A 12883-nucleotide genomic window follows, 5' to 3' on the forward strand; every position below is an offset into this window, starting at 1 on the left:
CGTGAACTTGTTGATCAACTAAGAATAATGAGTTCTGTACAGTGTGACCTCGAGTTAACGGACAGCTAGGGTGAATGGCCCTCTGTTAATGCCGGTTGTCCGTTAAATCCGGGTGGTCTATTATGACGTATTACACACAGTACAGTGAACAGCGGAGCCAAGGTCAGCCCCACGAACGTTTACTCCACCACAACGTTGTGCAACACGTTATCCATATTCACCTTCCACGAACGTTTACTCCACCACAACGTTGTGCAACACGTTATTCACCTTCCTCAAAGTTGACCTTGTGTCGCTGTCATGTGCTCACTGCCACAGACTGAGGGATGACCCGCTGGTCAGATAGCTCTGAAGATCTTGTGTTCTGGAGAACATCTCATACATTGTTTCCTGACACATGTGAGCAACCGGTACACCACACTCTGGCTTCTCAATGAACTTTAACTCTTGAGCAATTATCAGAAACTCTCGTTTTCTTTTTACACCATTATCTTCAGGGTTCATGGTTGTTTACTGAACGTTATACCATCATAAACAACAAACAATGACGTAAGAGCAAGACCTGAGCAGTGTCCAGAACGGTGTTGTTAACTGGTCTCCGGGAGGACGTTACTGGTCGACTCAGTGGGAGGACGTTACTGGTCGACTCAGTGGGAGGACGTTACTGGTCGACTCAGTGGGAGGACGTTACTGGTCGACTCAGTGGGAGGACGTTACTGGTCGACTCAGTAGGAGGACGTTACTGGTCGACTCAGTGGGAGGAATATATGAGCGCTTCCCCAGCACAACAACGACCACTTTCTCGAGATGGTTGAGGTGTTATGCATCAACGACTGAGGCTAACACTATGATGTGGAGACGACCATCTCTGGTGGAGAGAAGGAACGATCAAGAGTGTGGAGGAGCAGGTGGTGATAACCTGGCCACATATGACCGTAAATGTCCGGTGGATCAGCAAGATAACCTGCAAGTAACGGGTCCTGGTAGGAAATAAATATTTGATGATTACAGCTTGTGGTGGAAGCAGGTCAGATGAAAAACACAGATAAGTGCGTGTGTGTGTGTGTGTCTGCCTCTGTGTCTGGGCATGGATGTAGGTCAGGAAGATATGTATTTCTCAAAGTCTTTGAGTTACACTACAATATTTCAGTGATTCGCCTGTTACCATCACGTGTGGACCATGTGGTACTGATAGATAAGTAGATGTGGTCAGCCCTGGTGAGTGCAGGTCCTACTGTTCCTTCAGCAGCCTTGCCAAGCTTGGGGTCATGACCCCACACACCAGGACATGACTGGTACACGTTGTGTCATAGTCAGGGTTGACCTGCTCATGACGGTGTGGTGGATGAATGGACTGAACTAACAGAGGACGTGGTTAATACAGACAAGGACAGACAAGTTTAGAAGGTTGTATTATGATAGATAACGTTCAAGAGCTGACGCCCCACGAGTGAAAGACTCCCACCCCGTACAATACCAATACATAATTACACACACACACACACACACACACACACACACACACACACACACACACACACACACACACACACACACACACACACACACATAAGACAGAGGGGAGTAGTGAGATGTAGTGAGGACGTACGGCATAGGTGTGAGGCGGACGGAGGATCTATTGGGCTTGGGTGTTGGCTGCCGCTCGGCCCGCGCCTGCTGGTCACTTTCCTTCCAGTGAGGCGAGAGCGACATCCTAGAGGAGCGCTGACTGCTTCTGCTGCTGCTGCTGCCCCGGTTGGCGCCTGCGGGAGCCAGCGGCGGCAGACGACGGCTCTGGATCATGGCCTCCAGCCGCTCCCGACGCTCGCGGATGGACTTGAGCTGCAGGAAACACGAGGCTGAATATGGCTTAGATGGTAAGAAATGCTTAGAAAAACAAATGAATTTGTATATAGCATTTATGGATCTGGAGAAGGCATATGATAGGGTTGATAGAGATGCTCTGTGGAAGGTATTAAGAGTATATGGTGTGGGAGGTAAGTTGCTAGAAGTAGTGAAAAGTTTTTACCAAGGATGTAGGCTTGTGTACGAGTAGGAAAAGAGGAAAGTGATTGGTTTCCAGTGAATGTCGGTCTGCAACAGGGGAGTGTGATGTCCCCATGGTTGTTTAATTTGTTTATAGATGAGGTTGTTAGGGAGGTGAATGCAAGAGTTTTGGAGGGAAAGGAAAGTACGCAGTCTGTTGTGGATGAGAGAGCTTGGGAAGTGAGTCAGTTGTTGTTCGCTGATGATACAACTCTGGTGGCTGATTCGTGTGAGAAACTGCAGAAGCTGGTGACTGAGTTTGGAAAAGTGTGTGAAAGAAGAAAGTTTAGAGTAAATGCGAATAAGAGCAAGGTTATTAGCTTCAGAAGGGTTGAAGGATGGGTTAATTGAGATGTAAGTTTGAATGGAGAAAAATTGGAGAATTGAAGTGTTTTAGATATCTGGGAGTGAGTCACAGGGTGGGGGAGGGGGCGAAGGTTCTGGGACCTATGAAGAATGTGTGGAAGGCGAGAACGTTATCTCAGAGAGCAAAAACGAGTATGTTTGAAGAAATGATAGTTCGAGCAGTGGTATATGGTTGCGAGGCATGGGCTATAGGTAGGGCTGTGCGGAGGAGGGTGGATGTGTTGGAAATGAGATGTTTGAGGACAATATGTGGTGTGAGGTGGTTTGATCGGGTAAGTAATGTAAGGGTAAGAAAGATGAGTGGAAATAAAGAGTATGGTTGACAGAGCAGAAGAGGGTGCGTTAAGATGGTTTGGACACAAAGAGAGAATGAGTGAGGAAAAATTGACAAAGAGGATATATGTGTCAGAGATGGAGGGAACAAGAAGTGGGAGACCACATTGCAGATGGAATGATGGAGTGAAAAAGATTTTGAGTGATCGGGGCCTGAACATACAGGAGGGTGAAAGGCGTGCAAGGAATAGAGTGAATTGGAAGGATGTGGTATACTGGGGTCGACGTGCTGTCACCGGGCTGAACCAGGGCATGTGAAGCGTCTGGGGTAAACCATGCAAAGGTCTGTCGGGCCTGGCTGTGGATAGGGAGCTGTGGTTTCGGTACATTACACATGACAGCTTGAAACTGAATATGAATGAACGTGGCCTTTTTATCTGTATTCCTGGCGCTGCCTCGCTGAAACAAGGGATAGCGATGCGTTTTCCTGTGGGGCGGGGTAGCGAAAAAAGTGGATGAAGACAAGCAAGTATGAATATGTACATGTGTATGTATATAACGTCTGTGTATGTGTATGTATACGTATGTATATGTTGATATGTGTATGTATGTATATGAGCGTGTGTGGGCGTTTATGTACTTATATGTTATATGAGTGGATGAGCCATTCTTCGTCTATTTCCTGGCGCTACCTCGCTGACGCGGGAAACTGCGAATATATATATATATATATATGTATATATATATATATATATATATATATATATATATATATATATATATATATATATATATATATATATATATATATATATATATCCTTACAATATCTTCATATACGTAAAGTCTATTACAAAAATCGGTCTGGACCTAGTGACGTTGTACAGTTGGCTACATATGTCAGATCATTTCATCATTTCTTCTTATATAACATTACGATGCGATTTGGTGATATATAATTAAGTTGAGGACGATTGGTGCAAGATAGAGAGGCGTATGTGAGGAACCACGGAACCATCCACAGCTCTTGATGTCGTCAGTACAGAGCAACAAGTGGTACCAAAAGGTCAAGTCTTATATAAATTATACTCATGACTCTCCTGGAAGATCATGCTCCTAGGTATACACATTACTATTAAAGATAATACTAGGTATATACATTACCATTAAAGATAATACTAGGTATACACATTACCATTAAAGATAATACTAGGTATATACATTACCATTAAAGATAATACTAGGTATACACATTACCATTAAAGATAATACTAGGTATACACATTACCATTAAAGATAATACTAGGTATACACATTACCATTAAAGATAATACTAGGTATACACATTATCATTAAAGATAATACTAGGTATACACATTACCATTAAAGATAATACTAGGTATACACATTATCATTAAAGATAATACTAGGTATACACATTACCATTAAAGATAATACTAGGTATACACATTACCATTTAAGATAATACTAGGTATACACATTATCATTAACGATAATACATCTTGATAATCTTACACAGCATCATACCTGTTTAGTTATATGATAATCTTACACAGTATCATACCTGTGTTAGTGAGTTATATGATAATCTTACACAGTATCATACCAGTGTTAGTGAGTTATATGATAATCTTACACAGTATCATACCTGTGTTAGTGAGTTATATGATAATCTTACACAGTATCATACCTGTGCTAGTTATATGATAATCTTACACAGTATCATACCTGTGTTAGTGAGTTATATGATAATCTTACACAGTATCATACCTGTGCTAGTTATATGATAATCTTACACAGTATCATACCTGTGTTAGTTATATGATAATCTTACACAGCATCATACCTGTGATAGTTATATGATAATCTTACACAGTATCATACCTGTGTTAGTGAGTTATATGATAATCTTACACAGTATCACACCTGTGTTAGTGAGTTATATGATAATCTTACACAGTATCATACGTGTGTTAGTGAGTTATATGATAATCTTACACAGTATCATACCTGTGTTAGTGAGTTATGTGATAATCTTACACAGTATCATACCTGTGTTAATGAGTTATATGATAATCTTACACAGTATCATACCTGTGTTTGTGAGTTATATGATAATCTTACACAGTATCATACCTGTGTTAGTGAGTTATATGATAATCTTACACAGCATCATACCTGTGTTAGTTATATGATAATCTTACACAGTATCATACCTGTGTTAGTGAGTTATATGATAATCTTACACAGTATCATACCTGTGTTAGTGAGTTATATGATAATTTTACACAGTATCATACCTGTGTTAGTGAGTTATATGATAATCTTACACAGTATCATACCTGTGTTAGTGAGTTATATGATAATCTTACACAGTATCATACCTGTGTTAGTGAGTTATATGATAATCTTACACAGTATCATACCTGTGTTAGTGAGTTATATGATAATCTTACACAGTATCATACCTGTGTTAGTGAGTTATATGATAATCTTACACAGTATCATACCTGTGTTGGTGAGTTATATGATAATCTTACACAGCATCATATCTGTGTTAGTGAGTTATATGATAATCTTACACAGTATCATACCTGTGTTAGTGAATTATATGATAATCTTGCACAGTATCATACCTGTGTTAGTGAGTTATGTGATAATCTTACACAGTATCATACCTGTGTTAGTGAGTTATGTGATAATCTTACACAGTATCATACCAGTGTTAGTGAGTTATATGATAATCTTACACAGTATCATACCTGTGGTAGTGAGTTATGTGATAATCTTACACAGTATCATACCTGTGTTAGTGAGTTATGTGATAATCTTACACAGTATTATACCTGTGTTAGTGAGTTATATGATAATCTTACACAGTATCATACCTGTGGTAGTGAGTTATGTGATAATCTTACACAGTATCACACCTGTGTTAGTGAGTTATGTGATAATCTTACACAGTATCCTACCTGTGTTAGTCAGTTATGTGATAATCTTACACATTATCATACCTGTGTTAGTGAGTTATATGATAATCTTACACAGTATCATACCTGTGTTTGTGAGTTATATGATAATCTTACACAGTATCATACCTGTGTTAGTGAGTTATATGATAATCTTACACAGCATCAAACCTGTGTTAGTTATATGATAATCTTACACAGTATCATACCTGTGTTAGTGAGTTATATGATAATCTTACACAGTATCATACCTGTGTTAGTGAGTTATATGATAATCTTACACAGTATCATACCTGTGTTAGTGAGTTATATGATAATCTTACAAAGTATCATACCTGTGTTAGTGTTATATGATAATCTTACACAGTATCATACCTGTGTTAGTGAGTTATATGATAATCTTACACAGTGTCATACCTGTGTTAGTGAGTTATATGATAATCTTACACAGTATCATACCTGTGTTAATGAGTTATGTGATAATCTTACACAGTATCATACCTGTGTTAGTTAGTTATGTGATAATCTTACATAGTATCATACGTGTGTTAGTGAGTTATATGATAATCTTACACAGCATCATACCTGTGTTAGTTATATGATAATCTTACACAGTATCATATCTGTGTTAGTGAGTTATATGATAATCTTACACAGTATCATACCTGTGTTAGTGAGTTATATGATAATCTTACACAGTATCATACCTGTGTTAGTGAGTTATATGATAATCTTACACAGTATCATACCTGTGTTAATGAGTTATATGATAATCTTACACAGTATCATACCTGTGTTAATGAGTTATGTGATAATCTTACAGAGTATCATACCTGTGTTAGTGAGTTATGTGATAATCTTACACAGTATCATACCTGTGTTAGTGAGTTATGTGATAATCTTACACAGTATTATACCTGTGTTAGTGAGTTATATGATAATCTTACACAGTATCATACCAGTGTTAGTGAGTTATATGATAATCTTACACAGTATCATACCTGTGTTAATGAGTTATGTGATAATCTTACAGAGTATCATACCTGTGTTAGTGAGTTATGTGATAATCTTACACAGTATCTTACCTGTGTTAGTGAGTTATGTGCTAATCTTACACAGTATCATACCTGTATTAGTGAGTTATATGATAATCTTACATAGTATCATACCTGTGTTAGTGAGTTATGTGATAATCTTACACAGTATCATACCTGTGTTAGTGAGTTATATGATAATCTTACACAGCATCATACCTGTGTTAGTTATATGATAATCTTACACAGTATCATATCTGTGTTAGTGAGTTATATGATAATCTTACACAGTATCATACCTGTGTTAGTGAGTTATATGATAATCTTACACAGTATCATACCTGTGTTAGTGAGTTATATGATAATCTTACACAGTATCATACCTGTGTTAATGAGTTATATGATAATCTTACACAGTATCATACCTGTGTTAATGAGTTATGTGATAATCTTACAGAGTATCATACCTGTGTTAGTGAGTTATGTGATAATCTTACACAGTATCATACCTGTGTTAGTGAGTTATATGATTATCTTACACAGTATCATACCTGTGTTAGTGAGTTATGTGATAATCTTACACAGTATCAAACCTGTGTTAGTTATATGATTATCTTACACAGTATCATACCTGTGTTAGTGAGTTATGTGATCATCCGCACGCACTACACTAGACTTTCCCTGATTATATCATGATGATGACCCCTGATACCATCATCCAGGTCAGTCCTCATTAACTACACGTGATATATCGCTCCTTGTTACTCTGGTTAATTACTAATGATATTTCTTAATAGAAGAATCGTTGTCACTAGTCCGTACCACAGTGTACCGTCAGTATCAGGGTGTACCATCATGTACCGTCAGTGTTAGTTTGTACCACAGTGTACCGTCAGTATTAGTGTGTACCACCATGTACCGTTAGTGTTAGTTTGTACCACAGTGTACCGTCAGTATTAGTGTGTACCATCATGTACCGTCAGTGTTAGTTTGTACCACAGTGTACCGTCAGTATTAGTGTGTACCATCATGTACCGTCAGTGTTAGTTTGTACCACAGTGTACCGTCAGTATTAGTGTGTACCACCATGTACCGTTAGTGTTAGTTTGTACCACAGTGTACCGTCAGTATTAGTGTGTACCATCATGTACCATCAGTGTTAGTTTGTACCACAGTGTACCGTCAGTATTAGGGTGTACCACCATGTACCGTTAGTGTTAGTTTGTACCACAGTGTACCGTCAGTATTAGTGTGTACCACCATGTACCATCAGTGTTAGTTTGTACCACAGTGTACCGTCAGTATTAGTGTGTACCACCACAAGGTACTGTCAGTGTAGCACACAGTACAGTCAATGTAGCAGATGTTACAGTCACAGTAGCACACACAGTATAGTACACGATACAATCAGTGTAGCACAAGCTACGGTCAATGTGGTACACGGTACGGTGAGTCAGTGTAGCACAAGGTACGGTCAGTCAGTGTAGCACAGTGTGTGGTCAGTGCAGCACAGGGTATAGTCACTGTGGCACACGGTAGTCAGTGTAGCACATGAATAGTCAGTGTAGCACAGGGTACAGTAGTGTAGCACAGGGTACAGTAGTGTAGCACAGGGCACAGCAGTGTAGCACAGGGTAAAGTCAATGTAGCAAATGGTACAGTCAGTGTAGCACAGGGTACGGTTAGTGCACCCCAGGGTACAGACAGCGGAACACATGGTACAGACGGTGTAGCATATGGTACAGTCAATGTAACACAAGGTACAGTCAGTGTAGCACGTTACAGTCAGTGTAGCACATGGTACAGTCATTGTAGCACAGCGTACAGTAGTGTAGCACAGGGCAAAGTCAGGGTAACACATGGTACGGTCAGTGTAGCGCAGGGTACGGTCAGGGTAGCACAAGTTAGGGTCAGTGTAGCACAGGGTAGAGTCAGTGTAGCACAGGTTAAGGTCAGTGTAGCACAGAGTACGGTCAGTGTAGCACAGGTTAGGTTCAGTGTAGCACGCTACAGTCAGTGTAGGAGAGGGTAGGGTCAGTGTAGCACAGGTTAGGTTCAGTGTAGCACGCTACAGTCAGTGTAGGAGAGGGCAGGTTCAGTGTAGCACGCTACAGTCAGTGTAGGAGAGGGTAGGGTGGTCAGTGTAGCACAGGGTAGGGTCAGTGTAGCACAGGGTAGGTTCAGTGTAGCACGCTACAGTCAGTGTAGGAGAGGGTAGGGTCAGTGTAGCACAGGGTACGGTCAGTGTAGCAAAGGTTAGGTTCAGTGTAGCACGCTACAGTCAGTGTAGGAGAGGGTAGGGTCAGTGTAGCACAGGGTACGGTCAGTGTAGCACAGGTTCAGTGTAGCACGCTACAGTCAGTGTAGGAGAGGGTAGGGTGGTCAGTGTAGCATGAGGGTGGGGTACAACTGTAAGGGTAGGGAGCAGTAGTGAGGTAAGACACCAACATCATGGTTCTCAGGGCCAGACTTGGACGCCTTCTTCTGCTCCCGGGTCAGCCTTTTCTGCACGGCTGGAGTCAACACGATGTGTGACGGCACGCGGGACATGCTGGCCTCGGAGATGGTGATGGTGGGGGTGTTGGAGATGGTGTTGGTGATAGTGTGGGGGGTAGTTAGCCTCTCTTGCTCCAGCCACATAGATAACAAAATGTCTTTTTCTCTTCACGGGAATGAGAGGATGTAAGTCTGGTTGCCTGATTCCACCAGACAGGGGGTCACATGGCCTCACCCTCGTTGTTCATATTGTCACTCCTCCTCATGTCTCTCTCTCTCTCTCAGTCACTCAATCACTGTAGTTATGAGTAGTTCTCTGACACTATACCAACTTCCTCCTCCTTCAGGAGGCTGGCTGGGTCAAGGGTAAGGCGTCGTCGTGAGCCTTGGCGACGTTTCTCATCCTGTTCCAGCAACATCTGGAAGAAAACGGAGAAGAATACAAATGATGTGTTCATTACAGATCAGTTCGGGACTCCATGCTGGGAACCACACACGTCCAGTGGGCTGAGGACGGCAATATCCTGTTGTGGAGAAATATTGGTGAAGTCTTGTATTCAATATCTGACGTTGTATGCAGCACACAGATGTGTTCATTGTGTTCCTATACAGATGTGTTCATGGTGTTCCTATACAGATGTGTTCATAGTGTTGCTATACAGATGTGTGCATAGTGTTCCTGTACAGAAGATGTGTTCATAGTGTTCCTATACAGATGTGTTCATAGTGTTGCTATACAGATGTGTTCATTGTGTTCCTATACATATGTGTTCATGGTGTTCCTATACAGATGTGTTCATAGTGTTGCTATACAGATGTGTGCATAGTGTTCCTATACAGATGTGTTCATTGTGTTCCTGTACAGAAGATGTGTTCATAGTGTTCCTATACAGATGTGTTCATAGTGTTGCTATACAGATGTGTTCATAGTGTTCCTATACAGATGTGTTCATAGTGTTCCTATACAGATGTGTTCATAGTGTTCCTATACAGATGTGTTCATAGTGTTCCTGTACAGAAGATGTGTTCATAGTGTTCCTATACAGATGTGTTCACAGTGTTCCTATACAGAAGATGTGTTCATTGTGTTGCTATACAGATGTGTTCATAGTGTTCCTATACAGATGTGTTCATAGTGTTGCTATACAGATGTGTTCATAGTGTTCCTATACAGATGTGTTCATAGTGTTCCTATACAGATGTGTTCATAGTGTTCCTATACAGATGTGTTCATAGTGTTCCTGTACAGAAGATGTGTTCATAGTGTTCCTATACAGATGTGTTCATAGTGTTCCTGTACAGAAGATGTGTTCATAGTGTTGCTATACAGATGTGTTCATAGTGTTCCTATACAGATGTGTGCATAGTGTTCCTATACAGATGTGTTCATAGTGTTCCTATACAGATGTGTTCATAGTGTTCCTATACAGATGTGTTCATAGTGTTCCTATACAGATGTGTTCATAGTGTTCCTATACAGATGTGTGCATAGTGTTCCTATACAGATGTGTTCATAGTGTTCCTGTACAGAAGATGTGTTCATAGTGTTCCTGTACAGATGTGTTCATAGTGTTCCTATACAGATGTGTTCATTGTGTTCCTATACAGATGTGTTCATTGTGTTCCTATACAGATGTGTGCATAGTGTTCCTATACAGATGTGTTCATAGTGTTCCTATACAGATGTGTTCATAGTGTTCCTATACAGATGTGTTCGTAGTGTTCCTATACAGATGTGTTCATAGTGTTCCTATACAGATGTGTTCATAGTGTTCCTATACAGATGTGTTCATAGTGTTCCTATACAGATGTGTTCATAGTGTTCCTATACAGATGTGTTCGTAGTGTTCCTATACAGATGTGTTCATAGTGTTCCTATACAGATGTGTTCGTAGTGCTCCTATACAGATGTGTGCATAGAGTTCCTATACATATGTGTTCATAGTGTTGCTATATAGATGTGTTCATAGTGTTCCTATACATATGTGTTCGTAGTGTTGCTATACATACGTGTTCATAGTGTTGCTATACACATGTGTTCATAGTGTTCCTATACAGATGTGTTCATAGTGTTGCTATATATACGTGTTCATAGTGTTACTATACAGATGTGTGCATAGAGTTCCTATACAGATGTGTTCATAGTGTTCCTATACAGATGTGTTCATAGTGTTCCTATACAGATGTGTTCATAGTGTTCCTATACAGATGTGTGCATAGAGTTCCTATACATACGTGTTCATAGTGGTGCTATGTAGATGTGTTTATAGTGTTCCTATACAGATGTGTTCATAGTGTTGCTATACAGATGTGTTCATAGTGTTGCTATACAGATGTGTTCATAGTGTTGCTATACAGATGTGTTCATAGTGTTCCTATACAGATGTGTTCATAGTGTTCCTATACAGATGTATTCATAGTGTTCCTATACAGATGTGTTCATAGTGTTCCTATACAGATGTGTTCATAGTGTTGCTATACAGATGTGTTCATAGTGTTGCTATACAGCAATCAGCCTCAGCTGATTGTTGACTTGTGTTGCGTGTTGCACATTGTGGTTGTGTGTGGAATTTCGAGAGGGTCTTTCAGTGTAGCATTTTGTTAGTGATGTACATGACAAGCAATACACTCTCCTTGCAGGTGAGCACACACACAGACACAGACACACACACACACACACGTACACACACACACACACACACACACACACACTACTAGGTCAATATATATATATATATATATATATATATATATATATATATATATATATATATATATATATATATATATATATTCTTTTTCTTTCTTTCATACTATTCGCCATTTCCCGCGTTAGCGAGGTAGCGTTAGGAACAGAGGACTGGGCCTTTGAGGGAATATCCTCACCTGTTCCTTCTTTTGGAAAATTAAAAAATAAAAAGAAAAGAGGGGAGGATTTCCAGCCCCGCGCTCCCATATATATATATTTTTTATTATTATCATTTTGCTTTGTCGCTGTCTCCCGCGTTAGCGAGGTAGAGCAAGGAAACAGACGAAAGAATGGCCTAACCCGCCCACATACACATGTATATACATACACGTCCACACACGCAAATACACATACCTATACATCTCAATGTACACATATATATATACACACACACAGACATATACACATATACACATGTACATAATTCATACTGTCTGCCTTTATTTGTTCCCATCGCCACCTCGCCACACATGGAATAACCCCCCCCCCCCCCCTCCTCCCTCATGTGTGCGAGGTAGCGCAAGCAAAGACACCAAAGGCCCCATTCGTTCACACTCAGTCTCTAGCTGTCATGTAGTAATGCACCGAAACCACAGCTCCCTTTCCACATCCAGGCCCCACACACTTTCCATGGTTTACCCCAGACGCTTCACAAGCAATGGTTCAATCCATTGACAGCACGTCGACCCCGGTATACCTCATCGTTCCAATTCACTCTATTCCTTGCACGCCTTTCACCCTCCTGCATCTTCAGGCCTCGATCACTCAAAATCTTTTTCACTCCATCTTTCCACCTCCAATTTGGTCTCCCACTTCTCCTCGTTCCCTCCACCTCCGACACATATATCCTCTTGGTCAATCTTTCCCCACTCATTCTCTCCATGTGATCAAACCATTTCAAAACACCCTCTTCTGCTCTTTCAACCACA

The 12883-nt window shown here is 40.5% G+C and overlaps 1 protein-coding gene across 2 annotated transcripts in view; it reads right to left on the bottom strand.

Moving 5' to 3' along the window:
• The window catches only part of LOC139765785 (uncharacterized), an 88285-nt gene that overhangs the window by 42179 nt on the left and 33223 nt on the right, over nucleotides 1-12883 (bottom strand). For both annotated transcript variants that reach the window (XM_071693578.1, XM_071693577.1), the window contains exons 2-3: nucleotides 9158-9624; nucleotides 1610-1842 (exon numbers count right to left, since the gene is read on the bottom strand). In XM_071693578.1, the coding sequence (XP_071549679.1) occupies nucleotides 1610-1842; nucleotides 9158-9349 (425 nt within the window). In that variant the 5' untranslated portion in view covers nucleotides 9350-9624. The remainder of the gene's footprint in view (nucleotides 1-1609; nucleotides 1843-9157; nucleotides 9625-12883) is intronic.

This window comes from Panulirus ornatus, chromosome 56, assembly GCF_036320965.1.
Source record: "Panulirus ornatus isolate Po-2019 chromosome 56, ASM3632096v1, whole genome shotgun sequence".
NCBI classification, from domain to species: Eukaryota; Metazoa; Arthropoda; class Malacostraca; order Decapoda; family Palinuridae; genus Panulirus; species Panulirus ornatus.